Raw genomic sequence first — 22,726 nt, 5'->3', positions numbered from 1 at the left:
CAGCAGCAAAGTGAAGGTCAGATTTAGGGAGGGACCGGCTGAGGGCTACCTGCCTGGTACCTCCAACATTCAGCCTGAAACCGCAGTCCAAAAGGACGGTTTAGGAAGCTGCTTCTTTGTTGTTCCCTCTGAAACATGCCCAGAAGCTCATGCCCATTATTCTCCCTGACATTCTTCCAGTCGACAGAGTAGGTGTAAGAATATACATTTTTCTAACCAGACTCAGAAACTTAGGAAACAAACTTACGGTTACCAAAGGGGAAAGGTGGGGGCAGGGGGGAGGGAAATACTGGGAGGTTGGGATTAACATATACACACTAATATATATAAAACAATCAACAAGGACCTACTGTCTAGCACAGAGAACTCTACTCAGTACTCTGTAATAACCTATATGAGAAAACCATCTGGAAAAGAATAGATATATGTATATGTATAACTAAATCACTTTGCTGGACACACCACATTGTATATCAACAATGCTCCAATATAAAAAAACAATGCATTTGTTTCTAACGAGACTTGACGAAGTTACTTTCGTTTTGAAAGGCAAACAAACGTGGCCCACAAAGCATAGAACTGTCCTGAATCGGTGCTTGTGCACCATCTGTTCCTTTCTGAGGGTGACTCAGCTTTTAGGGCAGAGAGGAACTGGGGCCTGGCACCCTCCAGGAGCCAGGGCACCAGAACATGCCCACCGCAGGCCGGAGCTTCCTCTCACATCAGGCGCCCAGGCGACAGAGCGACAGGCTTCAAGCCTTGCTCCTGCAGGAGTCTGGCCACTGTCTACCAGCCTCTGTCTCACCTCACCTCAGACCAGGAACGTGAGGCTTCCTCCTCCAAAACCTGCTCTGAGTTTGGGTTTGTGCCTTGACAACAGGGCTCCGTGTGAAGTTCTACAGAATCTGTGCAGGGACGGGGAGGCCCTCGTCTGGCTCCTGGGGGTTCCCTGCAGATGCCAGAGTGGAGGCCACCCCAGAAGGGAGGCACAGCCAGGACCCGGATGCAACCACAGGGGTGGCGGGGACATCCTCGCTGTGCCCTCAGCTCCAAAGCAGACAGGCCTAAAGCAGACCTAGGAGCACCACGAGTGTTACTCAGAGTGGTGGCAGAAACAGTAGTAACGGTGACTTAAATGTTTTTTCCCGGGCACAAAAATACACATAGATACTGCAGAAAATACGGCACATAAAATCATGATGACGATGATGAATGAATTTTAACAAGACCTTCAGCCCATTTCCAGGCACACAGCTCCACTCCTAGACGCATGTGCCTCTCTCTTTTTATTTTATTTTTGCTGTCCACATCCTCATCTATACAACCCGTAGGAGGTAAGTACAGGGAGGCTCACGGGTGTGGAAGCCAGGAGAAGGGCAGAAGTCAGACCCCAGCCTCCACCACACCCTTCCATGTGTACCTGAGACTCACTTCCTTAGAGGAGGAATGGCTGCTTCGGATGGCAACTTGGGGTAGAGTTGCCAGATAAAATATAAGACGCTCAGTCACATTTCAAGGTCAGAGAAACAATATTTGGGACACACTTACACTGAAAAATCATTTGTCATCTGAAATTCAAACATTGCCTGGGACATACTCATCCTACCTCATCATTTGTCCTTCCTCTGAATTCAAGTTTAACTGGGTGTCCTGTATTTGTATTTACTCTATCCAGCAACCCTGATTTGGTGGCCCATTAGGAAAAGGGCTGCAGAGGTGGGGTGAGGGGCAGCAGTCTGGTGGTACTCATTGTGGCCACTTGGCCTTTTAGAGACCTGTCAGCCCCTCCAGGGGGGGCCTCAGGAACCCCCAGAGGAGAAGAAAAGGAGGAAGAGGAGACAAGGGGCTTGGACAAAGTCGTACCTATAGGTCAAATGATGGGGCAGAGACTCAAAGCTGGGTCCCAGAGGAAGGGGTGGGGGAACTGAGATGTTTAGCTTGGAACAGAAAAGGCAGGTGAGCAAAATCCCACCCTTGGACGTGTTGAAACTGGAGGAGGTTTTGAACTGCTGCTAATTCTGAGGCTGAGGGTCTGGCACTCTGGCAGCAGCCACCAGGGCCAGGCAGGCGTGTAAATAGGCTGTATTTATTCTGTCCTTGAATTTGTCTTTTCATCGCTTTTCTTCATTTTTCCTGTTTGTCTTTTCCCAAACTGATAATGTTGTAAATATTTGTTTTAAATTAGAAATTTAATAAAAATTAATGGCTGTTGCTAAAAAAAAAAGAAAAGAAAAGGCAGGTGAGGGAGGGTGGGCATTGTCTTCCTCAATCGCTGATCAGGTTTCTTTCACCTGGAGGTGCAGCACTCAGTGGCTCTTGTGGGCAGAGTCAGAGCCAAGGTGGGGCAGGTACAAGGCGTGAGAGTTCAGACCAGCAGGAGGGCAGGCACCAAGGGAGGGAGGGCCCGCCCCAGACAGGCTTCCCCAAGAAGCCCCAAGAAGCCAGCTGGCATTCTCCAGTGTCCCACAAGGACCAAGGCGGGCTACTGGGAGGGTGAAATCCCCTGAGGTACTCACCTGGGTTGTCCCCAGTGAAGGCCACCACTTTGCATCCTGGAGGAAACCCATAGCGCTGGACGAAGTAGGAAGAAATGGCCCCCTGAGGAGAGAAGGCAAGCACGCTCTGCTGAGGCAAACCCCACCTGCTCGACACAACTGTCCACACCTCGGGCCACAGGAAGGCCACAGGCCTGGGTGGGGCCTACAGTCGCATCACACCTGAGACGTCCCTCCTGTTCACAGAACACCAGAGGAGCCCAGCACAGGGCTGCAACCACGCACGTGAGGTCATCCCACTGCCTTGAAGCCCACTTAATTTTGAGATTCAAAGCAACTAGAACAGACCAGTTCCCATTGTGGACTTGCTCTGTAAGCTCCAAATTATGGATGTAGCATTAAAAGTAAAGAAATAACAGGAGGAAATCATTAAGCAAACTCATAGAAGTAGATAATGCCTTGCACACACGCTCTATCAGTCAGATTAAGAGTCATTGGACACGTTTGTGCAGAGGTCAACGTTCTAAAGAAAATAAAGCAAGGAAAGGCTTCCACCAGGAACCACAGCTCTCAGGCCCCTCCAAGACCGCCTGTGGGATCAGAGGGCAGGGATACCTTCTGGACAGACCTACAGTCATTAGAGGGCACGGTTATGAAAAGAAAGCATTTTCCCCCCTTTCCCTGTCTTGGTTCCAAAAGTGTAAAATAAATGATGGGATTTCCTGGTGTCTGGGAAGAACATTTTACTCCATCCAGCCAACTTTCGGATTTACATCAGAATAAAGCCATCTCCTGGGAGATAATTGTCTTGGCCTCTGTGGCCTCAGAAAACAGAGCCTGAGTCAGGGCTTGTGCAGGTGGCTTATTTGGGGAAGTAACCCCAGGAAATGAGAAGGGGACAGGGAAGAATGAAACAGGAAAGGGGGGAAAGCCCACCCCAGGGTCCTCTGTGGAGCTGGTCATGACTGTGAGCTGCGTCTGAGGAGCTGCATGAAATGCATGGGGGGGACTGTCCACCTGGGGGGGGAACAGGGAGCAGCTCTCCGTAGCTCCCCACCAGTGAAGGGCACACGTGGGGTGCTAACTCCCTGACCCTCCAGGCTGGCAGAGCACAACTGTGGAGTCCCAGAAGGCTCTGGGCAGAAGGGAGGCAAATGAGATGCAGCTCAGGCAGGGTTCTGCTAGGCGACACCTGCGTGAAGCCACAACAGGTGGCAAAAAAGTGGGCTGGGAGGATGCAAGGTGGGAAGCATCTGCTACACTATATCTCCAAATATTTTCCTGCAGAAAAGGAGAGAAAGCCATTTGGGCACCACCTTCAGAAAAAGGGATGACAGAAAACATGGATTTTGCTTGTTTCCCCCCATCACGTGGGTACCTATGTTACAAATGAAAATACACTTTTCACCACCAGTTCTTTTCCATTCCTCAAACTGCTGGTGTCTGCACGGGCTACCTCTTGGAGGCATGTGTTCCTGGCATAAGGCAAACAAAGCCGGTTGCCGTGGACAAAACGCTCTCCATCTCACTTGAAACTAAAAGCCGTGTGTGGGATACCAGTCCCAGAGGCTTGGCTGTTTTCTCTTAGCCCTTCCTTTTTCTTTCTGCTGTGCATCAGCCTGCCTGGGTCCTGAACTGTCTGCTTCTACAGGGCAGGACACCCTTAACTTAAGCTCTGTGCGCTGGCCTCACGGCACCCTCTGGATGATGACGATTTGGCTTTGAGATTCTGCTCATGGTGGCAAGGGCTGTTTTCAGCAGGTCACTGTTCATCTCAGAAAGGGCTTCTGTGGTTGGGACTCCACACGTGAGGAGTGAGGCACTCGTGATAGCCTGGTTCTCCTGGTGGCCCACCCCTCCCAGCTCTGTGACTCTCCCCGGGACTCAGGGGCCCTTGTCCTTCCTTCGCAGCCAACGCTCTGCACCACCCAGGGGTTCTGCTTGCTCTGGCTGTGGGGCACATGCTCCCTGCCAAAGGGCCGAGTGCAGGGCCCAACCAAGAACTTAGCCGGCCAACTAGGGAAAACCAGGGCGTGGACAGTCAGTGTCTATTCCGAATGTGGGTGCCACACTGATGGTTAAAGGTTTTTCATTTTTAATAAATTTATTTATTTATTTATTTTGGGCTGCATTGGGTCTTTGTTGTTGCACACGGGCTTTCTCTAATTGCGGCGAGTGGGGGCTACTCTTTGTTGCAGTGCATGGGCTTCTCGTTGTGGTGGCTTCTCTTGCTGCAGAGCACAGGCTCTAGGAGTGCGGGCTTCAGTAGTTGTGGCACGCAGGCTCAGTAGTTGTGGCTCGCGGGCTCAGTAGTTGTGGCTCGCGGGCTCTAGGGCACAGGCTCAGTAGCTGTGGTGCACGGCCTTAGTTGCTCTGCGGCATGTGGGATCTCTGGGACCAGGGCTCAAACCCATGTTCCCTGCATTGGCAGTTGGATTCTTAACCACTGCACCACCAAGGAAGTCCCTGGTTAAAACTTTTTAATTGAATTGTTTAGTTTTTTGCTGTTAAGTTGTATGAGTTCTTTATATATGTATTGGATATTAACCCTTTATCAGATATATAGTTTGCAAATATTTTCTCTCATTTGATAGGTTGCCTTTTCACTTTGTTGACCATTTCCTTTGCTGTGTAGAAGCTTTTTACTTTGATGTAGTTATTGCACCTGAGTACAAGACACTGATACAGACATTTTGCTCTGAATCCCGTCAAATACTTATCTTGTACTAGGCAAAGTCACATGTGTGTGTGCCCGTGTGTAAATGGATGGGTGTGTGTGTGTGTGTGTGTGTGTGTGTGTGTATACTACACAGCTTCCCCAGTAGCTGCCAGCTCTCCAGTGAGCCGCGTCACTGGGCAGGGAACCTACCACAACCGAGCATGACGGCACCGGCAGGCCGAGCTTCTCTTCTAGATGAGGTGCACAGGCACCAAGGCAAGCCTGCGACCAGACTTTGTCCTGGATCCGCAGCAAGTTCATTCCAGAACCTAAGGAAGGAAGGAAACAAGAAAGAGAAATCTCAAAAGGGGACCTTTTGTTAAAATGCACAAATCTGGCCGAGAGTGGATCATTCTTGCAGCAAACGTATACCTGGAGCTCTTTCCCGATGGAACGTATACAACGTGCCTGGGTGACTCTGGAACCAGAGAGCCAGAGGTCAGCAGAGCCCTTAGAAACACATGCCTCCTCCCCCCCAAACATTCCTCACAGGCTTAAATCCCACAGTTAGCCTGGAAATCCATTGCTCTAAGACCTGGCTGAGGGAGGGGAGCTCCCACCAATGTCACCTAGGATGGCTCTGCGTGTCCCCTGGGGTTCAAGGCTAGAGGCAGCCCTGGCACTGATGTGGGTCAGCTCTCAGGGATTTCCCAATCACATCTAACTTTCTGAGGAAAGCTCTCGGACGCCTCTAAACTTCCTCATGCTCGTCACTAAGATCCGCTAAGTCTTCCCTAAAACGATCTACTTCTCCCAAGGTTCTCCTGAGGATGGGGAGGGGGGAGAACCCAGAGCTCAGGTGGACAGCCCTCCTCCTCTATGGGCCCAGGTGGAGGCAGGCAGGTGGGCTGGGTGCTGCTAGAGCCCTGTGCCCATGTGAGATGGTCAGACTGCTGGTAAATGAAGAGGTGACTTCTGGACACAGGGGAGTGGGTGGAGACCCAGCTGAGGCTGAAGCTCAGGAATGTCTAGTGCAACAACGTAACGTTCCCCAGCAGCACTTAGAGGCTGGCTGGGGTGAGTGTGGAGGACACAGGTGGATACAGGCTATTCCACGGGTAGGGCTCTGCTGGTCTGAGCTCCAAGGAGCTGGGTTCCCGTGTGGGATGAAGCTTTTCTTCTCCAGATTGTGAGTGAAGCTTCGGGACCGTTCCTTAGTCACCCTCCGTGCCCTGAAAACTAGACTAGCGTCTGGTACACGACAGCACTCACACACTTCAGCTGAGCTCCCGGAGACTCGGAGCGACTCGAGGCTCTTCCGAGGCCACCCTCCCAGGCCAGGACTCTTGCTCTGCATTCTCCTCTCTCCATGCTAGTCTCACCCAAGAGCTCCTTCAGCAACCTCCTCCCAGCTCTCCTTCTCCACTGGCATCGTTTGCATTTATTTATTTGTTTGTTTGTTTATTTATCAGAGTATAGTTGCTTTACAATGTTGTGTTAGTTTCTACCGTTCAGCACAGTGAATCAGCCATACATATACACATATCCCCTCTTTTTTGGATTTCCTGATCATTTAGGTCACCACAGAGCACTGAGTAGAGTTCCCTGTGCTAAACAGAAGGTTCTCATTAGTTATCTGTTTTATACATAGTATCTGCATTTATTTTTGTTAGGGTTTTGATTCCAGAAGCTCACCACTCTCATGAGTTCCCCAAATGTGGACAAAAACTTCAATAAGTTACTCCTTGTGGGAGCCAGGCTCCAAGATGATCCCTACTCATCCCCTAGTGTTCACACCGTTGAGGTCCCCTCTCCCTGTTCCCGTAGGCCTGTGTGACCAGGGACAGGGATGTACATCACTCCCAAGATCATGTGAAAGACTCTGCAGCTTCTGCTTGGCCGCTGTCTCCTCTCACCCCTCGCTTGGGGTGAATCCAGCTCCCATATGGGGGAGGGGCTCACGTGGCAAGGAACTGAGGCCTCTGGCCCACGGTCACGTGCGTGGCCTGGAAGTGGATCCTCCAGCCCCAGTCAAGCCTTTAAGTGACCGCAGCGCTGGCGGCCAGCTTGAGTGCCACCTCCTAAGAGACCCTGGGCCAGAACCATCCAGAGAAGCCCCTCCCCGATTACTAACCTTCAGAAACTCTGTGAGATAATAAACATTTATGACTCTCAGCTGCTAAGCGCTGGGGCCATTTGTTACACCGCAAAAGATAATACACTCCCTTCTTGGCAACAGACGGTAGGGCTGGAAGACTGGCACCCACCCGGGTGCATGGGGCTCAGGCTGCCCGCACGCCCGCTAAACAGACCCACACCATGGACGCTGAAGACTTACCGTCACTGTAGTCAATAGGAGAGTGAGACCCAAGGAACAGAGAAGCAGCAAAACTACTGACCAAGGAAATTCTCTGCAGAAGAGAGAAACACAGTGAGATTTATGACTCACTTCCATAAACAACTGACTGCTTCTGACACACACACAACAGGACAAGAGTTTTAAACTGGGGTGGGAGGTAGAAATTTTGGGCACGATGCCCCAGCAATGTGAGGGACTGAGTATCCCTCAGTCCTTCAGGGCATTTTGAGTGGCTGGAACACCAAGAAGTGACTCCTCAGGAAAGCCCCTTGCTCTGCAGTTTCTGACAAGCCATAAAACCGTCAAGTTCAAAACGGAAAAAAAAAAAAAAAGGGAGTTCCCTGGTGGGAAGGATTCCGGGTTTTCACTTCCTGGGGTCTGGGCTCGATCCCTGGTCAGGGAACTAAGATCCTGCAAGCTGCGAGGCACTGCCACAAATAAAAACCAACAACAAACCAACCAACTACAAAACCTTATAAAAAAGCCACGCTTAGGGAAGCAGGTTTTCACCCAGAATCCATATGCCAGGGAGTGTGGTGCCCTGATTTCCCTCCTCCATGTCTGTGGTCTTTATATCTAGTCCCAGAGGAAGTGGGATGCGTGGCCACAGGATTCAGAAACAACAAACACAGTCTCAGGGGTTCAGAATGAGAAGGGAAAGCCGGCCCCTCAGAAGCCAGAGGCGCCAAACATGAACGGGAGGAACTGATAATGGATTCTAAACGTCACCCTGAGGGTCTCTGCTTCCACGTGGGAATCACGGGCCCTTGGACCGGGGGAGAGAATGCCATCACCTCCTGTCCCCAGTTGGGCCACCTTTGTTCCACACATAGAATTCAGAGAATTTGTATCACCCCCTCCCCCCAAAACCTTCATTAACGGCTAAAGTTGCACAGTAATCTGGAAGCTTGAATCACTAAATTAGAAACTGCATGTTAACGTCCAAGGTTTAAAAGGCAATTTGGTTTAACACATGCGGATCATTTTCTAATTACTCAGAGAGGAAAATCACTAGCCACGATGTTGAGCTGCTTCTCAGGCAGCATCAAGTGCTGGCTTTCAGCAACTGTGGACCAAGGAATGAACCTGGGTTCCTGGCTCTGGTTGGAGGGCCACAGCTGGAGACATTGGTCCCGCCTTACAAATTTCCTAAGAAAACAATGACCCCACACCAATCAAATGCAGGTAACCATCCTGCATTAACCACAGAAATTGAGCAGACAGAGCATAAGGGCACCCAGATCTCCTACTCAGGTGGTCCCAGGAAGCCACCAGTCCCCCTGCTCCCACCCTGACCCTGACCTCCACCTTTCTGGTCAGGAGAGCCCCGGAATTCTCTTTCCCACAATTCCGTTCTTTCCCTCCTCTTTGGAAAAAGCCTGACAATGAGAATAAAAGCAAATTGAATATATATCATCTTTAATGTCTGCTAATCAATGTTTTTAGCCCATGCACATGACTTATTTATGCTAATAAGTTATTTATAACTTATTTATGCTAAGTTATAAAAGGAATTCAACTGTGACTTTCAATCAAAGAGGAATGTTTAGGGACTTCCCTGGCGGTCCAGTGGTTAAGACTTCGCCTTCCAATACAGGGGGTTCGATCCCTGGTTGGGGAGCTAAGATCCCACATGCCTCGCAGCCAAAAAACCAGAAACAGAAGCAATATTGTAACAAATTCAAAAAAGACTTTAAAAATGGTCCACATCAAAAAAAAAAATCTTAAAAAAAAAAAAGAGAGAAAAAAAAAAAGAGGAACGTTCAACCAACCTCTGTGTGTGAGTAAGCCTCGGGGTTCTGCTGGTAAAGCTTTGCAATTTGGTTTCCTGTAAATCGCTGGAAAAAGAGTGTAAATTCATAAAAACCCAAATCCTACAGGGAACGATCAACTTCATAAAGTAAAGTTCGTGCAGCACGCTCTGAAGATTAGTTAGCACGATGAGAGCTTAAGGCCTCAAATCTGGAAATGTTTGACGTCTGCTGATCATCCTTAGTAATAACCTCGCTCCTCACACAGGAGGGTGTCTGCTCTGACCAAGGGCACCCATGCAGGGGACTCAGGTATTATCCCTGCCCACATTCTTCTTCCTTAAGGCAACCCAAGTGGGGTTGGTCCTATTCCCCAAACCTCTGCTCCAGGGAGTATGGAATTACCCCAGCTGGGCCGATAGCAGCCACCCTAGGGGATGGGGTGGGACCATGGATGAAGCCAACAGGAAAGAGGCACTCTTATTTTTTTTACTTTCCCAGGAGCTGCACTAAGCATCTTACAAGCACTGACTCCTTTCAGCTCCCAGACTACCCAAAATGTAAGTGCTATTTTTATCTCCAGGTTAAAGCGGCTTTAACTGAGATGCCATCGTCACCCGCATACACAGCACAGCCTGGGTCACACGTCAGCTCTGACCTGGGAGGGCTGAGGCGCGACAGGAGGTCTGCCCGTGCTCGCTGAGCGGCACACGTGGCCTTGCTCAGAATGGCTCCACGGGGTGGCACCCACACAGCCTCACGTGATCCCCACAGGCACAGGTCACCAGCCGTGTCCTCCCAGACACCCAGGGAGAAGGCACCAGAGCCAGCAACCAGACCTTCCTCCTGGCCCAGCCCGTCCCCAGCCCGTGGCGGGCGTCGCCCACCTCATAGGCGCGGGACCCGGTGAGGCAGCTGAGAGCCTGGGCCCCACCCACGGTGGCCTCCAGCTGGCGGCACTGGGCTGTGGTGCTGGAGTCCATCCACACCGGGCAGTCACTGATGGAGAAACAGGCCTGGAAAGAAGGGGCAGAGGCACAGGCATGAGCTCCGCCCACTGACTCTGGGGGCCGCCCTGGCGCTGGCAGTCACGCCCATCACAGCAGCTGTGGACGCCTCTTCCCTGGATGTGACCTTGGAAGACCCACGGGCAAGCCCTTCATGTCCAAACCTCGGCCCGGCCTAGCGGGGTCTCTCCCCAGAAAGCTCAAGGTGGAAGGTTCTGGCGAGGACACCTGAGCACCACAGGCCAATACCAGAGATGGGCGGTGAAGGGCCAGAGCTGCAGCAAAGGGCAGCTTGGCGGGGGCCTGTGGAGCCTGGGAGAAAAGGAGACACCAGAGCCTACCTTCCCAGCATCACCGGGAGGCATCACGTCCCAGGGGGAGATTCCTGAGGGGGGAACTCGCAACAGAGTCCTGCTGGGCTGGAGGGGACCAGTGTGATGTGGGCTGTTAGCACCTGAGCCTCTGTCCAGACAGCAGGGATGTCTGTGGCAGGCAGGCAGGGAAGACCACGCTCACAGGCCTGCTGCCCAAGCCAACTTCCCACACCCTTGACGATGCACAAAAGCCCCAGGCTTCAGGGCCCACAGGATTCGGGGCCCTTCTCCCCCCTACGCAAGTTTCTCAGACTCCCACAGCATGGCCAGTTACCTGCAGCTGCTCGTGCAACAGGAGGTCCGGTGACAAGCTTGCCAGAACCTGGCTGGCCCCAGCCTTCCAGTACACGCTTCCATGTTGCTGCCGAGGGAAAACGCAAGCCCATGTTCACGTGGCCGTGGCCACACACCTGTGTCAGCCTCCTGGAGACCCAGAAAGACCCCAGACCACATGCCAAAGAACTGGACTCCAAGCCTGCCCCGCCACTTGTAAGTCGCAGAGGTCATCACCTTTATGAGACTTGGTTTTCATTTCTATAATATGGGGAGGAACTCTGCCCTGTCCACCTCAAAACTTGTAGGAAGGGTCCAAGAAAGAACTATCGGTCTGGATTTTGGTGGTTTTGTAAAACTGTACTTAAATATATTGCTCATAATATTACCTGACATTCACTCATTCATTCACTTACCCATTATTCATTCAACAAACATTGACGGATCACCCAGATCGTGGCAGGCATGGGACAGATGACTAGGGTAGTATTGTCACTACTCTGCAGGATACTGGAGTTGAGTCAGGGAAAAGGACACAAACGGACAAAACCCTATTAAGTGCAGTGGCAGGACTGTGGGAACACAGAGGAGGGGAGGGGCATCTAGCCAGCTGGGGATGCAGGTGGGTAGAAGCGGACGTGATAATTAGGGAAGGATCCCGGAGTTGAGGGTGGAGGTGCTCCACGTAGAGAGTAACCACAGCTGAGAGAGGCTGGCAGGTGCACGGAAGGGGCCTGAGGCTGGGGCGGGGGGCAGTAGGGACTGGACGGGGAGGTGTCAGCCTGAGCCTTGACATCCATGCTCGGGAGGCTGGGGTTTGTCTTGGGGTGGTGAGAACTCTGGATTGGCAGGGGAGTGACATGGCCAGGGCTGAATGTATGAAAGGGCTTGTGGGAGTCATGGAGAAGGTAGGTTGGAGGAAGGGAGGAGAAGCAGAGGCCCAGAGAAAAATAATGGGTACTAGGCCTGGGGCAACAGAGGCGGAGTTGGAGAAGAAGGGGGCAGACTCAAGAGCCATGTACAAATCAGCAGCACGAGGGGACCCCCTGGATGTAAGGGTGGGAAGATGGAGGGGTCAGGAATGACACCTGGGTTATGGCCCCGGTGGAGAAGGAGAACTCCCCAAGAAAGGGCACCAGAGGAGGACATCGGGGGAAAGACAGTGTGCTCAGTCTGGGACATGACAAGTTTGGGGTATTCCTGGGACACACGGCCAAGGGGGTGGAGGGGATGTCTGGGAGGGAGAGGGTGTCCAGGCCTGGGGTTCAGGTGAGAGATGTGGACAAGATCACCAGGGACTCTGTTTAGTGTAACAAGGACACAATCAATACACTCCTGTTAGGTCAGGGGAAGAAGAGGCATCTTCAGAAGCATCAGTAAGTGCTCTCTAATGAGGATGTGAAGACACGCTAATCCAGCATGGAGCAAAGTGATTCGGAGGATTACACAGGACTTGAATCCTGACTCCTCCTAGCAGCTATGTGACCTTGGGCAAGTGACATCACCACTTGGTGCCTCTGTTTCCCCATGTAAGTGGCAGTGATAATAAAAGCAGCTAAAGCTTGAAGTTTTTTTGCCCTGTCCTATGTATTTAACATTCACATGACCCTACGGCACATGGATTAAGTTAGTGCATGTCAAATGCTCAGTACTGCACCTGCCATACATTAAGTGCTCCATTGTTACTAACATCTCTACTACTAAAACTGCTATCATTATTAGCATGATTTCTGACTTTGCTTTTACTTCCAAGAAACAGAAAAGCAATTTTGTGCCCTCAAACAGTCATAGTACATTCATGTCAAATACTTCCTCTTCCCCTTAGAGGACCTCTATCCAGTGCCTCCTCACCCTGTGTCCTATTTTGTATAACGCTTAATTGTAAGAACTGTCTCAAATCCTTTTGCAAGGAGGGAAGTGATATATCCACCAAGGTGAAACAGCTATACGGATTTTCACTGCAACAACACGTGCGCTGTGGCTTTCAAGAACAAGCAACTTCCCTCGAGGGAAGCTGTCACCTCAGCACCTGCACCGCTGCCCAAGAGAGACGCCCTTATGCCATAGACAGAGGCTGCAGCAAACAAACCTGGCCCGCCCCAGACAAGGCGAGGACTTGAGAGAAGTCAAAGCCTGAAGCCTTCATCTTCTCCAAGATGATATCCAAAGCCTGAGAAGAAACACAGAATCCACTGTGACTGTCCTGAACCACGGAACCAGGCTAACACACAAGCCTTGATTTGGACTGTAAGTGCCTGCCCTTCCAGTGGAGGCAGAGAAGGAACTGAGGCCTCGGGATTTGGAAGCACTAGAATAAATACATCAATTAAACAAGTAGGCATCAAGCAAACAAAAAAGTGAGCTATGCTAAAAATATTTTAAATAAATGGAATCAGAAACCAGCACTCCTCAAATTTTGCTTCTCCAATCGGTGACTTCCAGGCACGCAGGAAGAGCAAAAGCGAGGTGGCTCAAATTTCAGTTTCTTTTATCTGCATTTTCAACCCACCATATTAGTGATATAACTTCACTGCAATGGAGAGGCAAAGAGCAAAGCAGAGGCTCCCATCAGAACAGGGCTCCAGGCCCAGACTCCTGTGTCCGGGAGTACAGGTTGGAGGGAGGAGGTAAAGATGGTGACCATTTGTCCCAACCCCCTATTTCCCCCTCCACCGTCTGGTTGGAACTGCCTTTCTGGCAAGACCCCATGTGTGGGATGGATGGTGCCACCCAGCAGAGCTTGACACTTCCCCGGGAATTAGATACGCATCCCAGGCTGTGTTTTCTTCAGGGTACAGAAGCCACTGGAGCTTTGGCCTGACCCTCCCAACCCCATCCTATGCCGGGAGGGCTCTCCTGGCTGCGGCTGCCAACTTGGCCCTGCTTGCCAAACCTCAGGCAGGGAGTGGGGCAGAGCTGGGGAAGGGACTGGCAAAGCTAGAACAGGTCCAGTTCTGGGGGCCCCTCAGGAGTAGCAATTATCCTGGTCCCAACCCCAAGCCTGGCTCTCTACTCACTTGCCACCTCCCCAAGTTATGGCCTTGGCCCATCCGAAGCCCCTGACATCCTCAGTGGGACCTCCAGACAGCGACTCTTGCCGGTTACCCCCACTGCCACTGCCCTGTGCTCCGGCTCAGCCCCCTGAAGTATTTCCCCGGCAGCCTGTGCGGCAGAAGTTCATCCTTTACCCCCAGTCCTCCAGTATGAGTCAGGGTTAGGCCGATAAAAAAGAAATCATCCTTGTTACATTAACAGAAAGAAGTTAGTACAGGGAATCGGTTAAACAGGCACTGGAGGACTGAAAAAGCTTTGGCCAGACACATCCAGTGCTGCCTTCGGCTGGCCTCTAGTTTCAGGGTCTCAGGTCCCCTGCAGCCCATGAGGCAGCCCTTTGCTCCTATCATACCTGCCTGTGATGTCCACACACCCTGGCCCTGTGGCCCTGTGGGTCACCCGGATGTGGCAACAGGCATCTTCCTTTCTCGCTGGTCCTGAGCGAGCAGGCCTGCTTGGGATGGATCTGAGCCTGACTGGGCAGGTCACAAGCCACCATTCTGAAGGCCTCTGCCCCTGGAGTTAAAGAGTCTGGCGACTAAGCACTAAGAGAAGAGCCCAAGGGGCATGTTTGGATCTCAGGGTTCAAGCGTGGCCACAGGGCCTGAAATCAGAGTGTTTGGGAACCGTTTGCTCTGTGGCATTTTAAAGATGGTCACTGGCAGGACTTTCCAGCTGCTCTGGCTTCAGAACCTGGAAGCCCTCTGTGAGTCCTCTCAGCTCAGGAGTACTGAGGCTGAGTCTGGCCCTAGGACCATGCAGATTCCACTTCCTCAGGAGGACCTCTCAACAGAGGCTCTCATGGGCTGCCACCTTTGGGCTTCCTAGCAAATCGCCAAGTCTGCTGGTAAGATGGGCTGGGAGAGGAGAGGGACAGGAATCCCTGTATTTACCTGGACCCACATCAGGACTGGAGAAGTCACTGTCAGCCCATCCTCGTGAACATGAACTCCACCCTGAGTCCTACAAGCAGAAGAGAGAATGTGGGATAGAGCCTCAGGCGGAGGCCCAGTGATGGCAGACCCTGGATCCCTCCCACAGAAGGAGAAGCACCCTCCCACCCCCGCAGCCCTGTGTGGGAACTCTAGATTGAACAGGGAAGATGCTGGGCAAGATGGAGAGAGAAGGCATGGAAATTGCCCGGTGTGGCCCAGAGGTGGCAATTCTCGGAAAGCACCAGCAAAAACAAGCCTTCTCAGTGTAAGGGGTTCACCCTGCAAGGCGGTCACTTGGAGCAGTGGGCATGAAAGGACTGGAGAAATTTGGGGTTGGAGTAGAAGCCCTTCCAAATCCACTTCATAATCTTGGAGTGAGGAGGCCTTTTAAACAATGACTCAAAACCAAGAAGCAACAGAAAAAGAGACTGAGAAATTCAATGACATAAAAAACAAAAACTCAAATATGGCAACAACAGCAATAACCCCAGCAGAAGAAAAGAAATAATTAAAATTAGAACACGAGTCAATGAAAATGAAAAGAGAAAATCAATGAAACCTAAAGCTGATCCTTTGAAAAGATCAATAAAATTGATAAATCTCTAGCCAGGCTCATCAAGAGAAAAAAGAGAGAAGACACAAATTCCCAACATCAGAAATGATAGAAGGGTCATAACTACTGATCCCATAGGCATCAAAGGACAATAAAGGAACATTATGAACAATTCTCTGGCCACAAACCTGATAGGTTAGACGAAATGGACCAGTTCCTTGAAAGACACAAACTACCAAAACTCTAACGTGGGTGGCCCGCAGTAATATAAAATATGAAAGCAAGGGCTTCCCTGGTGGCGCAGTGGTTAAGAATCTGCCTACCAATGCAGGGGACACGGGTTCGAGCCCTGGTCTGGGAAGATCCCACATGCTGCGGAGCAACTAAGCCCATGTGCCACAACTACTGTGCCTGCACTCTAGAGTCCGCAAGCCACAACTACTGAGCCCACGTGCCACAACTACCGAAGCTCCTGTGCCTAGAGCCCGTGCTCTGCAACAAGAGAAGCCACCGCAATGAGAAGCCCACACACCACAACAAAGAGTAGCCCCGGCTTGCCGCAACTGGAGAAAGTCCGTGTGCGGTAATGAAGACCCAATGCAGCCAAAAATAAATAAATAAAATAAATTAAAAATATATATATATGAAAGCAAGGTGGCTTCCAACCTCAGCTCAAAGGAGACACATTAGCTGGGGGAGAAATAGATGGCAACACAGGTGATGGGCAGTGAGAGGGAAAGGCCAGCAGAGAAGGCTTCAAGAAGGAAATGACATCTAAAATAGACATGGAGGGAAACTTCTACCAGGACCTCTCTGAGACACCTCAAAATCAACAAATCCACAGCTATTATGGACTGAATTGTGTCCCCCAAAATTCATAAGTTGAAGGACTTCCCTGGTGGTCCAGTGGTTAAGACTCCATGCTTCCACTGCTGGGTGCACAGGTTCGACCCCTGGTCGGGGAACTAAGATCCCACATGCCACACAGCGCGGCCAAAAAAAAAGAAAGTTTCTTGAACTGAATAAAAATGAAAATACAACATATCAACTTAAAAAAAAAAGATCAGGACATAGATAACATAACTGGGAGACACCAGGGGTGCACTCACACAGAGAGACAGCCATGTGAGAGGCAGCAAGAAGGCAGCCATCTGGAAACGAAGGAGAGAGACCTCAGAGGAAAGCAAGGCTGCCAGCACCTTGAAATTGGACTTCCAGACTCCAGACCCATGAGAGCACAAATGTCTGTTATTTAAACCACCCAGTCTGTGGTATTTTGTTCTGGAAGCCCTACCAAACTAATACAAAACCTAAACTCATGATCTTTCTTCTGGAAACCAATTCTCTTTCATAGTCTACCATCCACCCTGAATGCCAGCCAGAAGCCTCACCTTCACATCTCACATTCAATTCTGTACCAAGGCCTGTCAATTTTACCACCAGCTCTCTCTCCTCCAGTCAACATCATTTCTCATCCAGATGATCCTGAAAAACCTCCTCAGTAGTTTTCCAACCTGTATTCTGGCCACATCCCACCTGCTTTCCCACTGCACCAGAGAGATCTTTTCAAAACACAAATAAAACCATGTCATGCCTCCCCGGCCCCCCCATTCCTATGGCCCTTCAGTGGGTGACCATAGCTTTTAGGATAAAGACAAACTCTATTCCATGGCCTATATGGCCCAACCCAGCTTCCACCTCCCTCTCTGCTCCCCAGCCACTTGGCCTTCTTCAGTTCCACTAATGAGCAGTGTTCCTTGCCACAGGGCCTTTGCACATGCTGTTCCTTCTGCGTGGAAAGCTCTCTACCTTCTATCACCTGGCTAACCCCACTCATTCAGATCTTGGCTTAAGCACTACTTCCTTAGGAACATTCCCCAAACTACTCTCACAAGTCTAGGTCACGTTCCTTTACAATAAGCACTTGAAGAAGTGAGTTTCTTTCCTTCAATGGCCTTCTCTGAGTTTATAAACAAACATTCTTTTGGTTTTTTTTTTTTCTTTAATCAATCAGTCTTTGATTGATATCAATCCCCCCCACTCAATGGGAAGCTCTGGGAAAGCAAGGACAATGTCTCTTTTTCGTTTACCATCCCAGCGCCCAGCATAGCGCTTGGTACAAAGTAAGTCTCAACTGATACCTACTATACATATATGAAGCAATGAGTGGAATTGGAAAGGAATGCAGAAGCGTGCATTCTAGGCATAGAAGAAAGATGCTGAGAGATTTATTAAGACAGCCCCTCCTGCAGTTTGAGGAAACCAGAACAGTGTGGTTTATAAATGTAAAAGGTTGAAGGAGGGGGAGTTCCCTGGTGGTCCAGCGGTTAGGACTCACGCTTTCACTTGGTGGGGGGGTGCCCAGGTTCAATCCCTGGTGGGGGAACTACAGTCCCGCAAGCTGCACACGGTACAGCCAAAAAAAGGTTCAGGGAGGACCTCAAAACCAACCCCCAACACACACATGCACACTAGGTACATACCCAAATTCTAGAAGGTCTCTGTCAAAATGCACACTGTCCTCATAGAAGACATTCAGCTCTGCATCAACTGCAACAACTTTTACCTGGAAGGCATTAAAAAAAAACAATGTATAGAATTTTCCTCAGCTTCTACACTGGTCCAGGGATATGAACATCACCAAGTGAAGCCCAGCTCCCTAGAAGTGGTTCAGTCTGGAGACCTCCTTGAGGCTGGGGTGCATCATTGTAACCATGGGAACAGAGGCCTCATCTGGGGACATATCCAAAGACTTAGTAAAATGGAGAAGCTGAGGCTAAGCAGAAACACCCATGTAGCTCAGGGAATTTTTGCCCTTCAAACAGCCAAAGCCAAGATGCTCTAGAGGTAGATGTCCACAGATAAGCTGGTTCCTGTGCCAGGCAAGGAGGTCTGAGAAAGTCCTAGAGGGGAAGGCATGGGAGGCAAGGTTTTGAGATGTCTCTTGGAGGTCCACGCTTGCAGAGATCTGAGAGGCAAGGTCCCTGGTCTGTTCCCCCAGGCCATGGTCAAGGGCCAGAGACACATGCCCCAATGGAGCAGACCTCCAAACTCAAGGATACAACTCCTTTCCTGGACAGATGGAGAAACTGAGGCCTAGCAGGACAACCTGACTTATCCAAGGTCCCACAGGACTTTGATCAGGGATTGGCCTTGCTCCCTTGACCCATCCGAGGAGGGGGATTTCACTGCAACTGTGTTGATTTCCCAAGTTAAGGAGGAGCCAGCCTCTTGGCACCCCAAGCCCAGTTTGAGGACAAATTTTGACTCTGCTTGCCTGTCTGACTGGCCCTGAGAGCAGCACAGCTGGGCACGTTGACCCGAGCACGCTGGTGCCAACCAAGGGCTGTCACAGGGCGGAACAAAGTTCAGGTGTACACGGTGCCCATTTCACTTAAAAAAAAAAAAAAAAAGCTTCTAGCGGTGATCTGGTTGCAGTTCACTGGTTCTGCCTGCGTGTCTACCCGTCTGTCTGGTCCTCTGTTTACAGTAGCTGAGCTCCTTCGGGTCCCTGTCAATCTGTGCCCATGACGGCGCGCGAGTCCTTCGGGTCACCCCCAGCCTTCCGGGCATTTCCCCGCCACGTACCCGTGGGTCCCTCGGGAGCGTGGGGGTGGACGCCCTCTCTGGGAGTTCCGGGGTCCAGGCCAGGAGGAGGCGCCGGGTCCCCGGGAAGCCCGAGAGGGAGGCGCGCCCGCGGCGCGGCCCAGGGTTCCAGGCGCCCGGGTCCCCCGACAGCCCGCTCGGCGTCGCGAAAGAGGCGGCCCCGCCCGGCCGACCGCGGGCCCGCGCCGATACCTGCTGCGTGCTGAAGTCCCAGCCCAGGCAGCAGCGGCGACCGGTGTGCTCAGCCATGGCCACGGAGGTTCCAGGAAGCGTGTCGCTCTGCCGGTCCTTCCCGCCGCCGGACTGCCCCCGCGCCCCAACGCTCCGATGCGCCGGGGTCCGCCCCTCGCCCCGCCCGGCCGGACTCCGGGACCCGAGGCCCCCGCGGCCTTAAGCTCTGGCGCCGCCTGCTGGTGAACAGGGCGAGGACACATCGCGGCTCGGCCTCCGCCTGAGCTTCGCACCTGGGCGACCGACGGGTTTCCCCTGCGCAGCCCGCTCCCTCCAATCCCGCCCCGCCCCGCTTCCCATCCAAATGTGCTCCCTGCACAGGCCTGGCCCTAACGCTGCCTGCCTTCTCTCGGAGGACGCCTGGGCCAGAGGATTCAACCTTAAGCCGGCTTGTCCCTGTCTCTCTGGGGGCCCTGAGCCTGGGGACTTACATGGCCGTCCCTCTCGGGTACTGCAGTAGCTGTCCACTCATAGTGGTGAGTTAGGGGGCACAGGGAAATGTGCCCTGGGTTTGGAGGCATGGGGCTCCAGCAGGCCCTGTCCTGACCCAGTAGATCTGAGTAGTTCCCCAGCTCTGACGTGTGCCGCATCCCACCTCTGCATTTATCCCCAGTCTGACGTGTGCCGCATCCCACCTCTGCATTTAAAGTCAGAGCTCCTGAGCCACCTCGCCCCCACTTCCCCCGGAGGGGACTCCTTCGTCACTCCTGCGGTCAGCTGGTATTCCAGGCACGGTGAAGGGGGATGAGAACCAAAAGCAGACTCACTCCTTCTCTTCCTGGAGCTGAGGACCCCTTCTCTCCCCCTCATTCCACCTAGTGTGTCCCGCAGAAGCCTTCCCAACACCCACCCAGGTGCTCCGCCCAGGAGCCCCCAGCGCAGCAGAGCCCCTGATGCAATGGTCTTATTACCCATATCTCTCTTGCTGAACTTGAGCTTCTTGGAACCCAGATCCTCTTCTTAGCCCAAGGTCCCAAGGTCAGTGGCAGGGCTGGACCCAAAGCTAGTGAGTTTGGGTGCAGAATTTACATGTTTAACCACTACACAAGACAATCTGCTGGGCAGCCTTGCGAGAAGGCCCATGGCAAAATATAAAAGTCTCTTGAAGGCTGAGGCAGCTGGCTGTTTCTCAAGCTGCCTCACAGGAAGACCTACTCTTGGTCAGGGGTGCCGTTCTCTATGGGTTGTGGCATCTCTACCCCATGCTGGTGACTGGTGACTCATCCTTTCTCTTGATGTAATAGCACTTTCACTGTGGCCACAAAGAAGACTAGAGGTCTGAGAGCCCATTTGCCTGTTTAAGGAGACTGTACACCCACGATCTGATCCTTTAGCAAGGAATAAGGATGGAAATCTTAATTCCAAGTTATCAACGCGTCTCATACTGTCTTCCCTGTTGACGCCCTGAAAAGGCCCAGCCAGTAGTAGAGGGGTTTCAGGGAACCCTTGGGAAATGCTGCCGTGGCCTGAGGCTGGCCTTTTGCTTATCAGCTCCAACCTTGAACCTGGCTCCCTGCACCAGGGATTTAGGAACAAAGCAGAAACTGCCCTGGAGGTGTCTCTTCACCATGACCAGGTTGTCCACAGTGCCTAGCAAGGTTCCTTCCCATATCAGGCCCTAAGGACACCACAGCCTGAGGGCGAGGCAAACCCACAGGAGTCACGTGATCAGATTGGGTATAAGGAAGGTCACTCAAGATGCTGTGTGTGGAGAATGGGGGCAAAGGGGAGGAAGGAAAAATGAGTTAGAATGTAGCTGCAGGAGGCCTGAGCTAGGGCTAACACCTCAAGAGGTGCTGAGGATGGAGACTAGATGGATTCCAGAGATACTTAGGAAGCTCTGGGAACATCGTGGATTGCGAAAGGGAGCAGCAAAGGTAATGCTCAGGTTCCTGGCTTAGGTGACCTGGTTGGATAACTGCTGATGCATAACAAAACACCCCCAAACGTGATGACTTAAAACAATCATCTTTTCTTGTCTCTCAGATGTCAGCAGGTCAGCTGATCTAGGCTCGGCTCAGTTAGAGGGGCTCTGCTCCATGTGTCTCTCATCTTTCCTTTCCTGGGACCAGCAGTGTCCTACCAGCACGCTCTTCTCTTGAGAGCAGCAGGGCAGGGAATTCCCTGGCAGTCCAGTGGTTATGAAACAGGAGGGAAGGGGACAGGGCACGGCGTTTAAAAGCATGACATAGCCATAGGATATGACGAAAACTGGTTAGAACCAACTAGGTCCAAGATGGCAGAATATTCGACTTCCAGTGGACCTTGAGCCTCATCATATGCTCATTGTAATACATTAGCATAAGGTAAGTGACACACCCTCCAGCGCCATGACAGTTCTGAGGCCAACTATCAGAGACCAAAAAAGTGGGCGGTGGCCCAATTCCTGGAAATCTCCACCCCTGCCCCAAAATAGTTGGAATAATCCTCCCACTTATTAGCCTATGAAATTACCCAGCCCAAAAAAACTAACCACACCAAGAGGTCGCTCTTGCCTTCTGAGATGGCCCACTCTCTGTCTGTGGAACGTGTTTCTCTCCCAAAAAAAAAAAAAAAAAAAAAATGGGCAGAAGACCTAAATAGACATTTCTCCAAAGACATACAGATTGAATTGAGTTTTCTTTGAAGCTAGGTGTTTGTCAACTGAATATACTACATCATAACACAGAAGTCAGTGAAAACTAATCTATCTGAGGGTAAGCACTAGATATAAACTTCAGAGAAAGAAAAAAATTTCATTTAGTAAATATAATAATGAGAACTCATTGTAAAATAGGAAAATGGAGACAAACATAAATTCAGTTCCTATACTCTGGTCGCCAATGAAACAACAGCAAACTATCTCTTCATTCTTTGAAGTCTGCATCCACAATATGGATTTTTCTCAAAGTTAACCTTTTTTTTTTTTGCGGTACGAGGGCCTCTCACTGTTGTGGCCTCTCCCATTGCGGAACACAGGCTCCGGACGCGCAGGCTCAGCGGCCATGGCTCACGGGCCCAGCCGCTCCGCGGCATGTGGGATCTTCCCGGACCGGGGCGTGTCCCCTGCATTGGCAGGCGGACCCTCAACCACTGCGCCACCAGGGAAGCCCTAACCTTTTTCTTTGAGAAAAATCCTGAAGAAATATGCTTTCTGGATAAAGATGCACTGTTTTTAAATTCCAATATATTTTATCCTGTTTGTGTAAAAATAGCTGACTAGTTTTTATCCAACCCACCTAAAGCTGTGTTCATTAGTACTGATGCTACTGAAACTGTTCAGGCTGATGTATCTCCTTCTAAATGAGTAGTTTTAAGAGTGAAAAGTTAGGATTGTACTGGTAGCTTTAATTCCTATCCCTTCCACTTCTAGGACAAAGATAAAATCGCTGAATCAATCAAATGTAATCAGAAATTGGGAAATGAAATAGACAAATCAGGGACTTCCCT

At 51.2% G+C, this 22,726-nt stretch overlaps 1 protein-coding gene across 10 annotated transcripts in view; it reads right to left on the bottom strand.

The window, feature by feature from the left end:
- Positions 1–22,199, bottom strand: part of XYLB (xylulokinase) — a 46,154-nt gene extending 23,955 nt beyond the window's left edge. For 2 of the 10 annotated variants that reach the window (XR_003429046.1, XM_027088376.1), the window contains exons 1-10: positions 19,259–21,691; positions 17,944–18,026; positions 14,866–14,935; positions 13,008–13,088; positions 10,920–11,006; positions 10,152–10,280; positions 9,286–9,351; positions 7,493–7,565; positions 5,365–5,483; positions 2,517–2,598 (exon numbers count right to left, since the gene is read on the bottom strand). Coding sequence is in view for 6 of the 10 variants with exons in the window: in XM_027088376.1 (XP_026944177.1) it covers positions 2,517–2,598; positions 5,365–5,483; positions 7,493–7,565; positions 9,286–9,351; positions 10,152–10,280; positions 10,920–11,006; positions 13,008–13,088; positions 14,866–14,935; positions 17,944–18,026; positions 19,259–19,315 (847 nt within the window). In the remaining 4 variants the exon portion in view is untranslated. Of the gene's footprint in view, positions 1–2,516; positions 2,599–5,364; positions 5,484–7,492; positions 7,566–9,285; positions 9,352–10,151; positions 10,281–10,919; positions 11,007–13,007; positions 13,089–14,865; positions 14,936–16,444; positions 17,573–17,943; positions 18,027–19,258 lie in introns of those variants that run through there. The other 8 variants (XR_003429047.1, XR_003429044.1, XR_003429045.1 and 5 more) reach the window with 8 other exon arrangements.
- Between the last annotated feature and the right edge of the window lie 527 nt (positions 22,200–22,726).

This window comes from Aethalodelphis obliquidens, unplaced genomic scaffold, assembly GCF_003676395.1.
Source record: "Aethalodelphis obliquidens isolate GAN/ISIS:26980383/991018 unplaced genomic scaffold, ASM367639v1 scaffold62, whole genome shotgun sequence".
In the NCBI taxonomy this organism is placed as follows: domain Eukaryota; kingdom Metazoa; phylum Chordata; class Mammalia; order Artiodactyla; family Delphinidae; genus Aethalodelphis; species Aethalodelphis obliquidens.
This window is presented reverse-complemented; position numbering and strand designations above follow the sequence as displayed.